A 17,793-nucleotide genomic window follows, 5' to 3' on the forward strand; every position below is an offset into this window, starting at 1 on the left:
GGGAGGGAGACTGTCTGCATGTAAGTAGAAAATAAAAAGCATGAAAGCAAAGGAGCAATAAAGAATGGGATCGTGAGACCTGATAAAAATTTAAATAATATTAACCGACGCCGCAGTTGATTGTTTTGGTGAACACAAAGCGGGAGACGTCACTCCATTTTCTTTTTGTGAGGCTCATGGAATGTTTGTTAATCGAATCTATAAATAAGATGTGCATCTGTCTGTAGTAGAAACGGTTTGTAAGTCTCCATAAGATCCTCTGTACCATCAGAATGGAGATGAAGGATTTTTATATACACCAAGGAAAGTGGTCTTTAGATTGCCTGGAATATACGGAGAACAAATTAGCTACGTTATCTGAGTTTGCATTAGCATAACGAGGGAACTGGCCGCGTACGTAAAAGCTCGCTGTGTAATTAATATTCGTTGCGGTAGTGGAAGGAAACTTGGTTTAGCTTTCTTATTACAGTTGAATTTTACTATTGAGAATTTAATATAAAATGGTATTAATGATCTCGTATTCCCTCTCTATCTCTCTATATACAAATTTGCTTAAAAAAGCGTAAATTAAGGAAACCTAAGAAAATAGAGGTAAAAGTTAACATCTATTACCAAACGCTGTTCACTATGTTCAGGAGGTACTGCCATCTTCAACTGAATAAATTTACTCTTACGATACTGCAACTTGATCGGTAGGACTTTGACGGAAGATAAGTAGACTAGGCATTTTGTCGAGTTCAGGTATTTTCACGTGCACTTGGGTGCCTCGATACCCGTAGTCAAGTTATAGATTGAAAATGCCAAAGCTTTCATATAGCCGCGGTCTCGTGTATGTACAAGTCTGGGCACTTTAGGTGAAAACCGCGTGACTATAAGGTGGTCACTGCCGCAAAAGGCGTTAGTGTCGAAGAGCCAGCAGGCTCCTTTGACACTAGCGCTTGCGGGCAAAACAGGTCACATTAGCGGTTACAAGCCAGAACGTGGTGAGGGTAGGAAACTGCTCAGAGCTTTATACAAGAACGTGCCATATAGCAAGCCAGCGTCATTGTGGTTCCTCTGTGATATATGTATAATATATCGGTAATTATGCGCAAAGTTTTATCTTGATATTCAACATGTTTAGCCAAGAACAAAATCTGTATGAGGCTGTGAACCTTCTTTATTAGATTTTTTCCGTGACTTTATCAACAGTAGTACTCTCTAGAAGCTTTCTATTGGTCGAAAAAGTTTTACTTGCTTCCGATTCGCTAGAAGGGAAATTCATTCAAGTTCAAACTTGTAACACCCATCTTAAATAACTGCCAAGCGAGATTAAACTGAGACTCCAACGGAAGAGAAATTCGGGCGTCAGTTTGTTACCGTTTTCCATCACTTCGTTTTGTTTGTGAGTTCGACTTCGTCGTTCTGAGGTATGTTTACGTTATTTATCATAATTCATACATATTCTTATAGAAATAGTAATGCGAACATCACTTACAGAATTGTTTATCGGTTTGTTTCATGACGATGAATAATATTTTGATCAACTTAACTTTTACATTATATAATATTTTATTTATATAATATTATATATTATTTATATAATATTTTCAGGTAAAAAAAACTTTGCTTCCGATTCTGTAGAAGAGAAATTCATTCAAGTTCAAAGCTGTAATACCCATCTTAAATAACAGCCAAGCGACATTAAACTGATACTCCAGCGGATCAGAAATTCGGGCGTCAGCTTGTTACTGTTTTCCGTCACTTCGTTTTGTTTGTGAGTTCGACTTCGTTGTTCTGAGGTATGTTTACGTTGATAATTCATACATATTCTTATAGAAATGGTAATGCGAACATCACTTACAGAATTGTTTGCCGGTCTATTTCATGACAATGAATATTATTTAAATTAACTAACTTAACTATATTTAAAAAAAATATATTCAGTTAAAAAAATGGAGTCCCGCTTACGAAGACCTCAAATCAGCACAAAGAATACTGTGACAACTGGAATGTCTATTTCATCAAGTGCAAGTTGTATATCAAAATCATCACAAAATCTTACAAAAGCTAAAAGTACACATAACATTAATGCAAAACCCAAAAACGAGAATGAGCCTCCCAACAAGACAGGGCTTATTCGAGCAAAAACAATATCTACATTTAACCGCGTAAATGGAACAACAAGTACAAATGTTAAAACAGCTGTTAAGAGACCAGGCACTGCCTCTAGCGAGATTGATGCCAAGAAACCAAATGTTAAAGGTACTACCAACTCTATTGTTAGGACTGTTAATACAAGACCACCTAAGAGTGCGTCAAGAAAATCTACTACAATTGTTGCGAAGCACGTACCTGCAAAACCTAGCAGGTGGGACACAAAAGGTCGTCTTGCATTAACATCTGAAAAATTAGCTACTATGAAAGAAAAGAATGATGAACTTGTTGCAAGAAATAAAGAACTTGCAGAACTGGTTGAAACATTGAAAGAACAAGAAAATGCCAGTAGAGTAAAGGCTGAAAAGTATGAAATATTAAGTAATAATTTGACGCAAGAATTAGAAACCCTAACAGTTGAACTAACAGAACTAAGAACTAAAAATAAAAATTTAGATGAGAAGTTAGAAGATACTGAAAAGTCATTACAAGAAACTGTTGCAAACTTGAAAACATTTCGAACAAAATGTAACATATATGAAACTAAACTGTTAGAGCATGAAAGCCAAACAACAGAGTTACAATCAAATTTAGAGTTACAACGGAACATGGTTACCAAACTCACAATTACAAAACAGGATTTGCAATCCTTGATACATGGCATGGACAAAGAACTAAGAATCTTACATAATGCCATACAAGAGCTCAAAGGAAACATTCGAGTTTTCTGTCGTGTGCGACCCAGAATACCTAAGGAATCAGCGAAAGGGTAAATAATCTTTTGACGAATCTCACAATTCCTAATATTTTCACATAATTCCTATTTCTACAGATTGTGCACGATTAACTTCCCGGACGAATGTACAATTGAAATTGGTCGTATGGACAATTCAGAGGTATCTAATTGTGGTGGGAAGGTGAGAGGATCACGCATAGAATTCTCGTTCGACAAAGTGTTCTCACCATCAGCTACTCAAGCTGACATTTTTGAAGAGTTAGCATTGCTAGTACAGTCTGCATTGGAAGGATACAACGTCTGCGTTTTTGCATATGGTCAAACTGGCTCCGGTAAAACATACACAATGGAAGGTGGATTTGGAATAGAAGCCGAAGGCATGATACCACGCACGGTTATTATTTAAAATTATTTAAAAAATTAAATCATGTACAAGATATAACCATTAATCACAATTATTTTTTAATAATTCAGGTGAGGCACATCTTCAAAGAGATGAAGCAATTCGAGTTGATTGGATGGGAGTATCGAATCGAAGCAAGCTTTTTGGAGATATACAATGAGCACATTGTGGATCTTTTGGATTCCCAGACGAAGGTCCACGAGATACGAATGGCAGATGCAAAGGGTACCGATGTGTACGTGAGTAATTTAAGCGTCCAAGAGATACACAGTCCTGAGGAATTGCAGGAATACTTAAGAATTGCTCAAGAAAATCGAGCTGTGGCCGCAACTCAAGCCAATGAGCGATCATCAAGATCACATTCGGTGGCGCGTATAAGATTGATCGGTACGCATACATTAAAGGACGAAGTATGCATCGGTAACTTGAATTTAGTCGATCTTGCTGGGTCCGAGAGATTGAAGACCGAGGAGGCCGTCAGGACGGCGGAGACCAAAAACATAAACAAGTCGCTGGCGAATTTGGGAAATGTAATTTTGGCACTTCTAAAAAAACAGGAGCACGTTCCCTACAGAAACTCTAAACTGACGCATCTTTTAATGCCATCACTTGGTGGAAATTCAAAAACTTTAATGTTGCTCAATGTGTCACCTTTGGATGAGTGTTATAATGAAACCATGAATTCATTACGTTTCGCCAGTAACGTCAATAGCTGTAAGACTGGAAATGTGAAGAGAACGCGGACTATAACGTACAATCCCGCTTCATAGCGTTATGCGGTACCTTATAAATTTTATACATTGATACGGAATATTAATGCCAAGAGTTACTTACCTTATTATTCCAGAGACAATATAATTTACATTTAAATGTTGACACAATTATAAATACCCACCGGCAATTTAACAAAGAACAATTCTGAATAGCATTAAACATTAGTTTTTATACATTTTTATATAGTTATTGTAATACATACTCAAATTCGAATTAATAAATATGTTAAGAGTCCATGACTAATTTTTGATAATTTTATAGCCTTTTTTTTATTAACCGAGAATAGACAAATACAAAAACTGACACTATACATAATTACGTGTATGGATAAGACATTTGATCGTGTTCTAAATTGAATAAAAAGTTTCTAAATGCCGGCGAAGAAGTAACCATACCACCATTTACAGTGTGATCGTTCGAATTGATATTTTTGGCACACAAATCTTTAGAGCCGCCATCGTTTCTTCCCAACCTTTGAAAAGTGCCCGTGGAGAATATTGACTGATTTTTCAAATATTTTTCAATCTCCAAATCGAAGGTATTCACCGTATCTTCAGTACGATATGAACTTAAATATTCTGAATTGAAAAATAATTTTTCGGACACGTGAAAATCATTTTGGGACACGTGAAAATTATCGTTATTAAATTGTCGCCATATCGAGTTACTACTCCGTTCAGAAATAAATTCAATTTCAGAATCACAAGAGTTTGGCAAATGGCATTCATCCTCGCTACTGTTATCACTTTCTATAACATTCATTGATTTCAGATTGTTAAAATCAGAATTCCATGATAAACATTGATCGTTTATCGAAATCATGGATCTTTCAATTGACAAATCACGATACGTAACACGTTGTATGACTTGCCACAAATTCGAAAAAATTTCTCTTTTCCAGCTGCACTTGTAGATCATATTTATCTTTCTTGTAAATCTCCCAATTAAATCCATATCTTTTTTATCATTTTGTAGAATATCTTCTTCCATAATATGAATTATTGGACCGTCATCCTCCGATCTTATAGGTTCAGTACTCAACCGAAGAAAATCATAGAAATAGTGTCTGTGATAAGAAAAAAAAACATTGTATAATAGAAAATACTACATAGTTTGTTACTCACGCATAGGCACTCTTAGAATATCCAAACTTCTTTTGAAAATAACGTTCGACGTAAAACGCCAAAGTGACAAGCATCACGAGCAGTAAAATCTCAAAGATTCTACTGGATACGATAAATTTCCAGATGTAATTCCAAAGATAAAATAACCACCAAACACGAGAAGGTTGGCTCTTAACTGTTTCTGCATTAGCAGTAATTTTCTTGGTACCGATTACATCAGCAATCCATCCTTTTATCAAATTTGAACAGTCAATGAAACCTTATAAGTACGAAATTCTTGTAAAAAGAAAAGGTTAAACTAGACAAAAAAGAGTCTTACTTTCCTTATTTGTAAAAGAACTCGTCTGAATCGTATCAGCGATACACAAAGAAGCCCACAATCCAATACCAAAACTTAAAAGGATACCCCAGTTCAAATAACTGGTACAAATCCTCGAAATCTCATTCCGAATTAATGATAACTTAGAAACGTTAGATGTTCCTCTGTCGTTAGAATAATCCTGTTCAAAATCCTTCAGTGTCATATTCATAGAATAGCAAGGTTCTTCGAGACTAGTATTGCTGGATAATTCATTATTAATTGACTCCTTAATCATTCGTCCATCTTCGCTGTCTGATTTCGATACGTCAGACGATGAGGAACACGTTAAAAATTCGGCCTGAATGCCTTTACTAAGGTTGCACCAACTGCCATCCCTTGAGGAGATGCCACAGGATTCCCCATCATCCATTCCTATTAAAAACCAAAAGTATGATACTTCATTTCGCAAAATCTCATTTACTCTGCTAAAAGTCTAGCAGATCCGCTTATGTCAATCTTTTGTTCCTTCTTTTTTTTATTAATATCCATTTCAGACAACTTCTCTTGTATGATACAATCAGCTTATTCAGAATGAAAGGATCCACGTCTAATCGTCCGTCAAAAAACATGAAGGGTTTGTCGACTCGTACGATATTGGATCTTCGATTTGAGGAATGTGTAACAAGAAGAAAATACAAAATTTGGAATGCCAAAGTCGTCTATCGTTTCGAGACTTAAAGAAATCGAGAGGTGTATTACGAATATAACAGAACTACAACGAATGGAGAAAGTACAGTTTCAGGCAAGCCATTATTATCTTCAAGTAGAATAAATTTATTTCCGATAACTTATGTACCTTTTATATAGGGCGAATGTGCTAAAATAAAACTAAAGAAACCATGTACTTGTCTGCATCATAGAGAAACTGTAAAGAGACTACGTGATAATTGTGTTTGTACGAATAATGCGAACACAGGAGATTTTTGTGGTGCTAAGATTTGTCAGCCGCAACGTCAGCCATGTTTTTGTAGAAGTTCTAAATTAAAGGGAACAATGGATTACTCAATTAATAATAAACCGCGTCCTTATAATTTAGTAGATAAAAATTCAAGGAAATTAAACGAACTAAGTACAAACTCGAGAATTACTCGGGATGATGAAACAGATGTTACGACTGACGGGCATGGGGAAGGAATTCAAGTCTCGTATCAGGATACTCAGGCAAATACTATTTCCAAAAGTGGGAATGAAAATAAAATAGTCAGGGAAAATAACACAGAGAGAAATAGCGAAGAAAATCATGAAGGTAATTCTACGAAAGATTCGCTTGATAAAAATCTAAACCAACAAAATAGTACGTTGGTCGTAAGTGAGAATCGAGAAATGTTTCAAAATGAGGATCATCCAGATGAGACTAGAGGTAACAAATCTTTTATAGGAAAGGAGATAACAAGCAATGAGGACGTAACAAAGAAACCTGTGAGAAAGCAACAAAAAAGCAAAACTGACGTACCTGAACTAAGGCCGAAGGAAAATAATTCAGAATTGAAAATTCAGGAACATCTTGATAGTAGTAGTATTTCCAAGGATAAATTAAAAGAAGAGAAACAAAGTGACGAATATGCTCAGGATACATTAAGCCAATCACAATTTCAATGGTATGAAAAGGGAATTGACTCGTCTTTTGCTAAGAGGAATTTCGAACGATTACAAAAGGTTTTTTAGGCTTTGATGTAATAGATAGAAACATTATAGCACTTAACGTAGGTAATTCGAGAATTTTTTTAGGATCTAATGAACGAGAGAAAGCGTACTCAAGAGCTTGAAGAAAAATTGAAAATTATGACGTGTAGTATAGAATGTCTGAAGAAAGAAGGTGAGCAGCGAGCAGCATGTATGAGAGAAGCTATGGAGAAGGCTGAAGAACAAGCTAGTTTGGCAGCAAGATCCAGAAACGTAGCAATGGATCTAGCAAAACAATCCAGAGACCAAACGGACATTATGAAAGCCAGTAAAGATGAATTACAGAAGCAAGTTTTAACTCTTCGAGTGAGTTGAGGATATGAATAGAGAATTGATAAATTAATGTAAGAAGAGAATATTGTTTTTAGAAAGAGATGGACGATGTTATGTGTAAAAACACACAGCTGAAATGCGAATGCGAGGAACTTAAGTGTCAACTAAAAGCTGCGTGTGAAAATGAAGTAAAAAAGTAATGTGCATTAGCAGATATTAACAGCGTTTATACTTATGCAACAGATAATAATTACGATTATTTTTTTATTGAAAGATGCGCAGAAGTCGCTGACGAAGTGGGCAGAATTAAATGTGCTGTGAAACAGAAGGAGGACATAATGTCCACTGAAAAGAATGAATTGCAAGAGATGATTACGGAATTGACAAATGTTGTAAAAATACAAAAGAAGAAAGTATGCGAATTAACAGGCATTTGTAGTAAGCAGCAAGAAATGCTCCAGAACAAAGATGCGTGTATTCAGGAAAAAGTATAAAGAAAAATGAACACAGATTGCTCCATATTAAATGATATAATCTTTTAGGATGCCGAAATGTGTGATCTACAGTGTAAATTAAAGTCTACCGAATGCAAGTGTCATGATGTGGAAGAGGAAATACAGACGTTAAAATCTTGCTTACACGAAGAAGCCAAAGCATGTGATAATTTTAAGCGAGAGTTGGAGCGCTGTAAGGAGAATTATTGTTGTGAATTAAAAATCAAAGATAAAATTATACTGGATCAAGAGGAAACCATTAAGAAACTTAAGAAGGTGATTTTCTCATTAACACAGTCTGCACTAGCCGTTGGAAGTAATAATAAAATGCAAATGGTACTTCTTATAGCTTCTACAAGAAAGTGAAAAAATCGCTCAACAAGCTGCACGAGAATTTGAACAGCTCACCGATCAGATATATTCTGAGAAGCAAACAAATTGCTCATTGAGACTTGCATTAGAGACAGCAGAAGCTGAATTAGCTAATAGTACTGGAGTACAATGTAAACAGTGTGAAGCATTGGAATCTGATTTGGACTGTCTTAGACAGCAGAAACGGAAAGCTTTAATGGCTGCAAAATATGCAGCTGAGAAATTGTGTGAAACGACTAAGGAATATCAGAGAGAGATTGAATGCGAGAAAAGACAACAAAGATTTCTTACAATTGTGGTCCATAAAAAGGAAGAAGAGATTCAATGCTTGAAACAAGAGATTCTATACAGCAGACAGACCGGAAAACGTGGATTAAATAATTATATGGCTTAACATAGTGGTTCTTCTGATATTGGATAAAAACTCACTGTTTCATGTATTGTGTAGGACAATGAGTAGAAGTAACAACAAAGATGTAAGTAAATCAACTACCATGTATAGGTCTGGTACAATAAAATCATCGTAACGTTTTAAGAAATATGATTTACTAAGTTTATACTAAAAGTTTTATATATACAGTATATAAAGAATTTACTTAAACTTTAGCTTAGATAATCTTACCCTGAATTCTAAGAGCAACAAGTGAAGATTCTTTTTATACCATGCAATATTATAATTTAAATGACTCTGCCAATTCTTATCAAGAAATTGTTTATAAAACACAGACATTTCGTCAGCACTCACAGAATTGTTCCCTTCCTTTTTCAGTAATTCCTTGAATTGCTTACGTTCCTGAAAATGATAGATATGTATAAACAAATTTTTCATGATTCGCCTATACTAGTAGCTATGATGAGATATTTACATGTGAGAAATTGGTATTGTGTTTTGTCCAAAATCGTTGATTCCATTCTTGAGTAGCCTCGCGAGTTTCTCTGTATTTTTTTTCCAGTTCCGTTTCTCTGTCAGATTTTGCAAAAATAATTGGCCTCAAGTTGGAGATTGAATCAGGCGGTCCTATTAGATCTCTATCGCTTTGAATGGGTGATTTGGATGTAAGGTTAGAATTGACTTTCTACATGGAAAATAAAATGATATGTATTAACTGAAATTCCTTAATCTTTAATATGTAAGATTTACCGTACAAAATTGGCGAGCATGATTATTTAAATGTAATTGCCGTAAATATGTATTTATATTAGCCATATTCTTGCTGGTTGGAATACATAATCACTCCATAACCGTATCCATGTTTATACTGCTTACACAACAGTTGGTAGCTGGTTGATCAATTGATATCATGGCCTTACCCTTCTACGTTCTTATCAACTGATACTGATTACTATTTTGAATGATAAAAACGTATTTACATGTACAACAATCAACTCTTTATTAATATAATTCTAATATACATTTTCTCGTTTAACAAAGTCTATTGATCGCAGCATTTCATTACTTACATAAAACAAATGTCTCTGCAATAGATGTAGAAATTTAATGACCATCATCAAAGAATTCAACAGTTAATTATAACAACGCACTGATACAAAATATCCGCGTATTGTCATCCCAAGCCAAACAAGACACAATATATCATTTCTTCAAAAAAATAAAGAAAAAAAAAGAAATTCATCTAAATAGTGTAAACGATATTTCAACCACGTCATAAGCTTGTTTCATAGAAATTGCAATCATTACGTCTAATCAGTTAATATCATGCCTACTACGGACAATTTATCGCAGAAGCTAATTCCTCGAGAAAATTTTATCTTAATTCTCAATTTGTGTTTAATGGGAGTTCGTCTTTAACGTTCAGACGCAAAATGAAGAAAATTGAAATAAAACAAGTTAAAATTTTACACTCTAGTTGTGCTAACAAGAAGAGTCGAACTTCACATATTCATCGAATCGGGACTAGATGCTTAAGTAGTTAAACATTCCGTTTATGCCTCGGGGGTTTTTCATTCAAATAAATCTGTGCATATACGACTATATAAAACATGATCATAATCGATACTATCATACGATGCAAAGACACATCCTTAATCTCTCTTGACTACATAATCGATCGTTATTTGAGGAACCTCCGTGCAATAACATTGACACAAGACTCAAAAAAATTCTGCAAGACACTAATGAACTCTTGACAGAAACTCAATTGAGCGATTTCAAATATGCTGCATCGAAGAGGTCGAGTTCGTTTGCCAAATAATTCGCTTTGTTTCGTAAAACCTTCGCACTGGTTGCAGCTTCTTCCAGAGTGCGCAGCGTGCTGGCAATTTTCTTTAATTCATCGTCCATTTCGGAGGTAGCTTCATCGACCAAGTGACAGAGACGAGCAAAGGTACTCGATAATTCTCTGAACAGAATAAAATAATAGAGTGTCATTATATTGAGCTAAATTTGATTAAAACAGAAAAAGACTCAAAACTTACTGCTGTACTTGATGACTGCAATTGGCAGATGTCAGATCAACGATGAGTCGTAACTTCTTCGTGGCGTGATCGACATACTGTTTCTTAAATTCACGTTCTTTTGCTTTATTCGTCCAGGTAAGACGTTCATAAAGGAATAGAGCGCCATAAATTGCACCAGTTACTGCTATAAGCCTCCAGCCGATTGTTTTCAACATCTAGACGAGTAACAAAAACTTGCTGTTTCATTCCTATTATAATAACTATAGAAGTTTAATTTAGATTAAGTTCTTAATAAAACTACATACAAATCCTGCGACTATGAGACCACCCATCGTTCCCTGGGAGGTAATGGAAGCTATGGCAATTCTTGTTGCGACATTGGACCAATCATCTGATCTTGATGGCAAACCGGCAGCGCTCGTGACATATTTAATCGAATCGATACTATCGACAGGAGATGTGATAGAAGGTGGAATCTAAAAAAGAAATTTAATTACAGTATAACTCAATACATAATTTGTAAGCATCAAATCATACAGACACTCACATCTTGGGGATAGTTAGCTACGGCTAATTTCTGACTCTGTTTTCCAGCAAATCGGCTGATCAACGCCGTGATGCCCCACGAGAATCGAAATTCCAGATCCTCGTGGAAATCCGCACAGAGATTGTCGCAATTGAGTCTGTATAAAATCTCAAAGGGTTCCTTCCGGGGTAATATATTCACTGACATCGCTTTTTTCGTATCCGGTAATAAACTAGACATTCGCTCTGTCATTTCACGCTGTGAAGTCTCCATGTTCAAGGCCAAAGCAGTGCTGAGTCGCGCTCTTAAATTTGAACCTTTAAACATATAAAAGGATTAATGATATTCTTTAATTATAATATTACATGATTTACTTACCTAAACCATGTTCTACGTGAGAATGAAGTTCTCTCTTGTAAACGTTTAGTACCAATGGCTCTGGATGGAAAGGAACACTGAACTCATCAACAAGAACAGCTAATCGTCTTATTTCTTCACTGAGAGCTTTAGAAACGCGTTGCTCAACATCTTCAACCATATGATGAATCTTATCCTTCATCTCACGTGTCAACAGCATGAGCTGCTGTTCCGTGTAGTTCAGTCTGTCGTGAACTTCTTTTTTGATATTGAGTTGATCAGCACGCATCTTCTGTGCTCTTTCCAAAATTTCATCTAAGGTTTGACGTATTTCCCTGTACAATATAAAGATCTAGCTTATTCAACAGTTTTTTAAGCTTTTCAAAACAAGACTTACGTGGCAATATGTTTTCCACGTTGAGAGTGTTGCTCGAATTTTGTCTTAACAGCAGACTTCGAGATACACTCCTCAAATTTTCGTTCGAAATCTTGGAACTCGAAGTATCGATTTTGAAAACCTTCTGCCAAAGCACCATCTGATAACGTTTTAAAGAGTATACAAATTTGCTTTCCTATACAGAGAATTTTCTTATAGATTATGACTAAAAAAAAAGCTTTAACGCACTGTGTGCTGGTTGACCACGCTGTTCCTGTAAACGCGCGTTAAGCGTTTCCTTTGCAGATATGAAGAAGACCCTCTCCTCAGCATCCTTAGGCGAATAGACCTTCAGTTCCCTTGCCAGAAAATCGACAGCACGTTCCTGATGTTGAGCTCTGACCTACACAGAAACGAACGTCTATAAAGTAAAAGTCACTTTGCGATTATAACATTCTTTACGTCAAATCCAAAGCGTTTCAAAGCATTTTCAGACTCACGACACTTTGGTCAGGAATGTTCTCGTGAATCTATATGCCTGTCGTTGTGCTTATTTGCTTGTGCTCTAAGCTACCATTTAATACACGTACAGTAAGCATGAATATTTTTTCGGCGTAACTCGTGAGAATGAATAAGAATAATGACTGCTTACCTCTCTCTGTTCATTGACCAGCTAAATAATAAATTCGAAATTACTGAGTTTTTAATGAGAAAAAGCCGACACAGCATGTGGAACCCATGTTCACTTTTCGAGATTAGTCTTATGTAATTTAATGGAATATCGCATCAGCTCAAATAATATGATTTCTTGTCAATTATGAACAGAGGTTCGACGTTAAGTGTTAGCTTTCAAAAAGTACAGGATGCATATAACTTAGTCCCTCTAGAATATCTGCATGATATGGTACATCCTGTGTATATTATAATCAAAACTTAAACGACCTTTCTAAAACACAACTAGCTTACTGTAGTACAAAATTATAAAAAAAAACCTGAAATACCTGATCGAAAAATTCCGGCTCCGATGCAGAAGCATCCCAACGATTGTTCAGAATAAATATATTTGGTTTAGACAGTTTTGTTGATACTTTATGGAAGAAATTTTTTTCCTGTAACAGTACCAAATATTCTATCCATATATGGTATTCCTCTAACATTAGACAACTTCAGAAACACTCATTGATGGTAAATACTACATACCGTAACCATTAAGGTGGACTCTGCATTGGCTACCAAAACAAAAACGTCTGCATCCAGACAATGCTTATCTATACATTCATCGAGATTCGCAGTGACGTCCACTCCAGGACTATCAACAAATACTACATCATCTCTCAAGAGTAAACACTTCTCCTTTGGCCAGAAAATTCGTACCAGATTACTCTCGCACAATTTTTCCTTGCACAATGCATGTCCGAGTTGACCAACAGATTGTACGGGTTGTTTATCCTTCGACATTTCAGTCATAAGATATGACTCTCCATTATCCGAGCCTTCGACTTGAAGGAAGCAATTGGTTGTGTGTCCAATTCCGCTTGGTAAAATTTTATCACGTAACATTGCATTAATTACAGTACTTTTTCCATTACTTGTCCTTCCGAAGAAAGCAACTTTCATGTGATCTCGTTTAAGGACATCACGAATTGCATGCACTTTATGGATGTAAGCTTCGATCTTTTTGGCTTCCTCGGCATTGACGATATCGCGATCGTCACGCAAAGCTGTAAAAAAAAATTTATGTAATTTTGATTAATCTTTTATTATATAAAATAATATACTGAAACTTACAATCCATAAACAGAACAGTATCTTGAACATAGTCGTCTATTTCCACGAATATGTCGTTGATCTTCTTCTTTGCTTTGACGAATATCTGCAGAGGAGAATTGTCCGTTCTAGCATCATTTGCACGAAGCTGACTGTCACCGCCAATCATTGAAATTGTACGATTGATGTATGCAGCCATAACTCGTATACTTTATTGCAGGGTGAAATGTACTTGGCAAATTAATGAAAATATGGTGCTGGATAGGTTAGGCAGAACGTTGGTAACAGTGCACGGCATGCGGGACCAACTGAAATCAAAAAACAAAGCGACGGTAAGAATCTTGTGGAATGGAATTACAGTATCGCATTTATGAAAAAAAAGTGCGTTATACACAGAACAGAGCGAGACAACAAGAACTAACTGAAAGTTACATACAGAACTATTGCTCCACAGTGGTACTGTATAAATGTTATAAAAATAATGAAGAACAATAATTCTTGTAACATCGAATAGAGTAACTGCATAATACTGATAACTTACTGTATACAAGAAATTTGTATAAGAGAACAATTGTTTTAACAGATTGGTTCTATCAATTTTGTTCTATTGTATATATATTTATCTTATTCTAATATGTATATACATATTTTAATCGCAAGTACTTAGCAGTGATGTTACATACTGAGTGGAAGTGAAATTTCATAAATTTACATGACAATTAGAAATCATACAATTACTAGGCAACGATTGGCAAAAGAAAGATAAATACATGGAATTTCATAAATTAAGTCCAGAAAAACCTGCTTGTTTTTGGGCATTGGTCTGTGTCCTTTCAAGTAATGTCAGCAAAAGATTGTTGGCTGGCACATGCCAAGTTGTAGTTACTGCTGGAACATTATTGCACAATGGCATACTTACACATGTTCATATAAGTCTAATTAATCTCTACATGTTAAATCTGACGTAACGTGGTATTTGCGCAGTTGAACAGTTACAAAATATGTATTAACGCTCAAGAGGTGTATCCAAAAATGAAGGTAAGACATGTATTAAAATGATCTTGAAGCTGCATGATACCGTATTAAAAGACAATCCTTACCGCCGATTACAAATTGTGCGGCATCTTGCGTACCAGCGCGTATATGATTAATTATTATAAAGTCTAATGAATCACTACAATTAAAATACGAAAAACATCAATGAACTCACAAACTAGAATCAACTAGAATGAAGTTGGCTCGTATGAACATGTGACGAGCAGTCAATATTACCAACAAAATGGATTTGCATGGAGACTAGAGTAGACTACTAGACTAGACTATTAGAGTAGACTACTCTAGTCTCCATGTGGATTTGAATCATATAGGTTTTTTTTTAACAGCTGCTTTTAGAATTTAGACAAATTTTTTCTGATATTCATAATATATGATTGTTATACGTATATTATATTATATACGATTATTATTATGTTATAGATTTTCAATATTTCTTTCTTTTTAATGTGAATGTTTATGGAAGACTAAGTACGGAAGTTGATTTGTTGAGAAACTCAGTAAATCAGACTCCTCATTGATAAAAATTATTCGAAGTGGTAGTCAACCAATCAGGTACCTGAATTTGTCAATCAAACTGTTTTTGAACCTCACCTGGCAAATGGCCGGAAAATGGTGTTTACCGGGATAGTTTAATCTGCAGGATTTTAGCTTTGCTAGCGTTTCTTAAAGAGGTACTTTTTATATTCTATAGAATTAAGTATATTGGAATACTAATTGAGGGATAAAAATTAAATAGGTGTAGCAGAAATGGAGACAGACGGTTCCTTAATATGCTCTGCAACCATAGAATGGCTCAATACTTTGGGAGTACTTATTAAAAAACGTACTTATAAGACGGCAGTATTGCGATTAACTCGAAATAATTTTCGAGACATGTTTGTGGAAGTTCGAGCTGACAAAGGAAAGGAAGTTACAAGACTCCAGCTGAAAGGAGTTCGTGTCTTAAACAGATATATGTCTGAGGGAAAATCTTCAATTATATTTAACGAAGTCAAATGCACTATGCTATTATCCAATGCACCTCCTGCGAATCTGATAAATTTCATGAAAATAATATTTATCAAGATGACTGGCCAAACAGAGCAGTCATTAAAAAATCCTTTGAGAGAGAAACTTCTTTCAAATAAATCTCTTGGTGGTGTGCAAGAGATAAGTCCTGCTACGATAGCTGAGATCGATAAAGCCAAGGAAAAGGCCAGTTCTGTATCTCGTGTTACTACTACTACACCTTCTCCAAGTAACTCCAGGAAGAGGAAACTTATCAATCAAAATACACCAAGCATTCCCAAGGCCAAAAAATTATATGCAAATCCAACTATAAGAAACCTGACTGCAGAACAAAATAAGGTTTTGGAAATGGCTCTCAGTCAAAAGAATATATTCTTTACTGGCAGTGCTGGTACAGGTAAATCATTTCTATTGAAGAGGATTATAGCTGCACTACCACCAGATACAACTATAGCTACAGCTAGTACTGGAGTTGCAGCCTGTCACATAGGAGGAATTACGTTACACCAATTTGCGGGGATAGGACTTGGACATGCTACCTTGGACAGATGCTTCTCAATGGCATCACAATCAGCCGCGGCTTCCACGTGGAGAAAAATCAAGCACTTAGTTATTGACGAAATCTCCATGGTCGATGGAGATTACTTCGACAAGATTGAAGCAGTTGCTAGACATGTAAGAAAGAATGATAGACCATTTGGTGGAATTCAGTTGATCTTGTGTGGTGACTTTCTACAATTGCCACCTGTTTCAAAACAAGAACAAAAAGCAAAGTTTTGCTTTGAGAGTGAAGCGTGGAAGAAGTGTGTGCATTTTAGTTTTGAATTACAACAAGTACATCGACAGAAAGATCCTGCCTTTGTAAAAATATTAAACAGCATACGGATTGGTAGAGTTACTGAAGATATTGCAAATACTTTAAAAGCTACTTCATTACAAAAGATCGAAAACGATGGAATACTTGCTACAAGACTGTGTTCACATATCAATGAAGCAAATGCAATAAACAATTCGCAGCTGGCATGTTTACCAGGAGAGTCTCAAATATTCATGGCACAGGATTCTGATCCAATGGTAAGCCAAACACTAGATAAACAATTGCCAGTTCCAGGAAGACTCGAATTAAAAGTCGGCGCCCAAGTTATGCTTCTAAAGAATATTAATATTGCGAACGGACTAGTTAACGGAGCACGAGGCGTTATAGTTAAATTCGTGGACGACGTGCCATTAGTTCATTTTCGTGCTGGTGAACATTACTTGGCGAAAATGGAAAAGTGGTCAATAAAATCATCAGGTGGATCTATGTTTTTTCGAAAGCAAATTCCTCTAAAACTAGCTTGGGCATTTTCCATCCATAAAAGCCAGGGGCTAACATTGGACTGCGTTGAAATGAGTCTAGGAAGAGTTTTCGATTCTGGTCAAGCCTACGTAGCTCTATCGCGTGCACAAAGTTTGCAATCTTTGCGCGTTCTAGATTTTAACGTGAATCAAGTCTGGGCTAACACTACTGTATTAGAATTTTACAAAAGGTTCAGAAGGAATTTGCAACAGATGGACATGATCCCATTAGGTAGAAAGATGAAAAGTGCTAATAAATTATGATAGATTGATTATAGTAGACACAAGAAGCTCTAATGACAGTTTTTCGGATTTATATTGAATGTAAATTCTATCTTTTTATAGATTATTAGGTTTAAAAATTAAACCGTTAGCTTACAATATCGATCCACGCTCGTGGTAGGTCGATTGGGCTAAAAATGATAATCACGAGATAATAAATATTTTTTTTCACCGATGAATCGTTCGTAATTATTTATCAAGCACCTTACCAAATTAAACTAATTGTATATAACACACGTATTTGCATATCATAAGGCGCACGCTGTTGGAAATTAAATCGTAAGCCAAGGGATTAATAAAGCAATAACT

The 17,793-nt window shown here is 35.5% G+C and overlaps 5 protein-coding genes across 20 annotated transcripts; 3 read left to right on the plus strand and 2 right to left on the minus strand.

The window, feature by feature from the left end:
• Window positions 1-1,166: 1,166 nt before the first annotated feature.
• Window positions 1,167-4,283, plus strand: LOC107272631 (protein claret segregational). 2 transcript variants are annotated; one of them, XM_015749963.2, is made up of 5 exons: window positions 1,167-1,409; window positions 1,594-1,781; window positions 1,846-2,905; window positions 2,969-3,266; window positions 3,347-4,283. In XM_015749963.2, the coding sequence occupies exons 3-5, from the start codon at window positions 1,935-1,937 to the stop codon at window positions 4,043-4,045; spliced, it is 1,968 nt and encodes a 655-aa protein (XP_015605449.1). In that variant the 5' UTR covers window positions 1,167-1,409; window positions 1,594-1,781; window positions 1,846-1,934; the 3' UTR covers window positions 4,046-4,283. The 2 variants fall into 2 exon arrangements, with proteins under 2 accessions (XP_015605449.1, XP_015605450.1); XM_015749964.2 differs by having other exon boundaries at window positions 1,169-1,409; window positions 1,927-2,905.
• Window positions 4,284-4,315: 32 nt separating this feature from the next.
• LOC107272634 (APOPT family protein CG14806, mitochondrial) lies at window positions 4,316-9,687 on the minus strand. 5 transcript variants are annotated; one of them, XM_025089908.1, is made up of 6 exons: window positions 9,498-9,687; window positions 9,223-9,432; window positions 9,102-9,149; window positions 5,493-5,906; window positions 5,174-5,402; window positions 4,377-5,115 (listed from the first exon to the last, which is right to left on the minus strand). In XM_025089908.1, exons 1-4 carry the CDS (start codon window positions 9,561-9,563, stop codon window positions 5,820-5,822), a joined length of 411 nt encoding a protein of 136 aa, XP_024945676.1. In that variant the 5' UTR covers window positions 9,564-9,687; the 3' UTR covers window positions 4,377-5,115; window positions 5,174-5,402; window positions 5,493-5,819. The 5 variants fall into 5 exon arrangements, with proteins under 5 accessions (XP_015605453.1, XP_024945676.1, XP_024945674.1 ...); XM_025089906.1 differs by having other exon boundaries at window positions 8,979-9,149; XM_025089907.1 differs by having other exon boundaries at window positions 8,979-9,149; window positions 9,503-9,644.
• Window positions 5,913-8,908, plus strand: LOC107272636 (early endosome antigen 1). 3 transcript variants are annotated; one of them, XM_025089902.1, is made up of 8 exons: window positions 5,913-6,276; window positions 6,342-6,780; window positions 6,913-7,190; window positions 7,263-7,523; window positions 7,586-7,686; window positions 7,765-7,978; window positions 8,033-8,260; window positions 8,334-8,908. In XM_025089902.1, exons 1-8 carry the CDS (start codon window positions 6,181-6,183, stop codon window positions 8,748-8,750), a joined length of 2,034 nt encoding a protein of 677 aa, XP_024945670.1. In that variant the 5' UTR covers window positions 5,913-6,180; the 3' UTR covers window positions 8,751-8,908. The 3 variants fall into 3 exon arrangements, with proteins under 3 accessions (XP_024945670.1, XP_024945668.1, XP_024945669.1); XM_025089900.1 differs by having other exon boundaries at window positions 6,342-7,190; XM_025089901.1 differs by having other exon boundaries at window positions 5,913-6,264; window positions 6,342-7,190.
• Window positions 9,688-9,722: 35 nt separating the features above from the next.
• LOC107272630 (transmembrane GTPase Marf) lies at window positions 9,723-15,057 on the minus strand. Of its 6 annotated transcripts, none has more exons than XM_015749958.1 (13): window positions 14,901-15,052; window positions 14,602-14,688; window positions 13,822-14,108; window positions 13,234-13,754; window positions 13,035-13,142; window positions 12,686-12,706; window positions 12,283-12,436; window positions 12,055-12,193; window positions 11,679-11,992; window positions 11,322-11,617; window positions 11,080-11,250; window positions 10,793-10,989; window positions 9,723-10,716 (listed from the first exon to the last, which is right to left on the minus strand). In XM_015749958.1, exons 3-13 carry the CDS (start codon window positions 13,997-13,999, stop codon window positions 10,512-10,514), a joined length of 2,304 nt encoding a protein of 767 aa, XP_015605444.1. In that variant the 5' UTR covers window positions 14,000-14,108; window positions 14,602-14,688; window positions 14,901-15,052; the 3' UTR covers window positions 9,723-10,511. The 6 variants fall into 6 exon arrangements, with proteins under 6 accessions (XP_015605444.1, XP_015605445.1, XP_015605443.1 ...); XM_015749959.2 differs by having other exon boundaries at window positions 14,602-14,685; window positions 14,901-15,050; XM_015749957.2 differs by lacking the exon at window positions 14,602-14,688 and having other exon boundaries at window positions 14,901-15,057.
• On the plus strand, window positions 14,695-17,660 carry LOC107272633 (ATP-dependent DNA helicase PIF1). Of its 4 annotated transcripts, XM_015749965.2 has the most exons (3): window positions 14,696-14,838; window positions 15,277-15,527; window positions 15,593-17,660. In XM_015749965.2, exon 3 carries the CDS (start codon window positions 15,604-15,606, stop codon window positions 17,464-17,466), a length of 1,863 nt encoding a protein of 620 aa, XP_015605451.1. In that variant the 5' UTR covers window positions 14,696-14,838; window positions 15,277-15,527; window positions 15,593-15,603; the 3' UTR covers window positions 17,467-17,660. The 4 variants fall into 4 exon arrangements, with proteins under 4 accessions (XP_024945673.1, XP_015605451.1, XP_024945672.1 ...); XM_025089905.1 differs by lacking the exon at window positions 15,277-15,527 and having other exon boundaries at window positions 14,695-14,838; XM_025089904.1 differs by lacking the exon at window positions 14,696-14,838 and having other exon boundaries at window positions 15,165-15,408.
• Window positions 17,661-17,793: the final 133 nt, after the last annotated feature.

This window comes from Cephus cinctus, unplaced genomic scaffold (genome assembly GCF_000341935.2).
Source record: "Cephus cinctus unplaced genomic scaffold, Ccin1 Ccin1_scaffold1205, whole genome shotgun sequence".
Lineage (NCBI taxonomy): Eukaryota > Metazoa > Arthropoda > Insecta > Hymenoptera > Cephidae > Cephus > Cephus cinctus.

Excerpts from the sequence above, each read along its gene's own strand:
- LOC107272631 (XM_015749963.2), top strand. The coding sequence starts at position 1,935 with ATGGAGTCCCGCTTACGAAGACCTCAAATCAGCACAAAGAATACTGTG. Across the intron at positions 2,906-2,968 it reads CCTAAGGAATCAGCGAAAGG|ATTGTGCACGATTAACTTCC; the intron begins GTAAATAATCTT and ends CTATTTCTACAG. Across the intron at positions 3,267-3,346 it reads AAGGCATGATACCACGCACG|GTGAGGCACATCTTCAAAGA; the intron begins GTTATTATTTAA and ends TTAATAATTCAG.
- LOC107272634 (XM_015749967.2), bottom strand. The coding sequence starts at position 5,769 with ATGATTAAGGAGTCAATTAATAATGAATTATCCAGCAATACTAGTCTC. Across the intron at positions 5,403-5,492 it reads TTCTTTTACAAATAAGGAAA|GATGGATTGCTGATGTAATC; the intron begins GTAAGACTCTTT and ends ATTTGATAAAAG. Across the intron at positions 5,116-5,173 it reads TATTCTAAGAGTGCCTATGC|ACACTATTTCTATGATTTTC; the intron begins GTGAGTAACAAA and ends TTCTTATCACAG.
- LOC107272636 (XM_025089900.1), top strand. The coding sequence starts at position 6,181 with ATGCCAAAGTCGTCTATCGTTTCGAGACTTAAAGAAATCGAGAGGTGT. Across the intron at positions 7,687-7,764 it reads TGTGAAAATGAAGTAAAAAA|ATGCGCAGAAGTCGCTGACG; the intron begins GTAATGTGCATT and ends TTTTATTGAAAG. Across the intron at positions 7,979-8,032 it reads ATGCGTGTATTCAGGAAAAA|GATGCCGAAATGTGTGATCT; the intron begins GTATAAAGAAAA and ends ATAATCTTTTAG.
- LOC107272630 (XM_015749957.2), bottom strand. The coding sequence starts at position 13,999 with ATGGCTGCATACATCAATCGTACAATTTCAATGATTGGCGGTGACAGT. Across the intron at positions 13,143-13,233 it reads AGTCCACCTTAATGGTTACG|GAAAAAAATTTCTTCCATAA; the intron begins GTATGTAGTATT and ends GTACTGTTACAG. Across the intron at positions 12,707-13,034 it reads AGCCGGAATTTTTCGATCAG|CTGGTCAATGAACAGAGAGA; the intron begins GTATTTCAGGTT and ends TTTATTATTTAG.
- LOC107272633 (XM_025089905.1), top strand. The coding sequence starts at position 15,604 with ATGGAGACAGACGGTTCCTTAATATGCTCTGCAACCATAGAATGGCTC.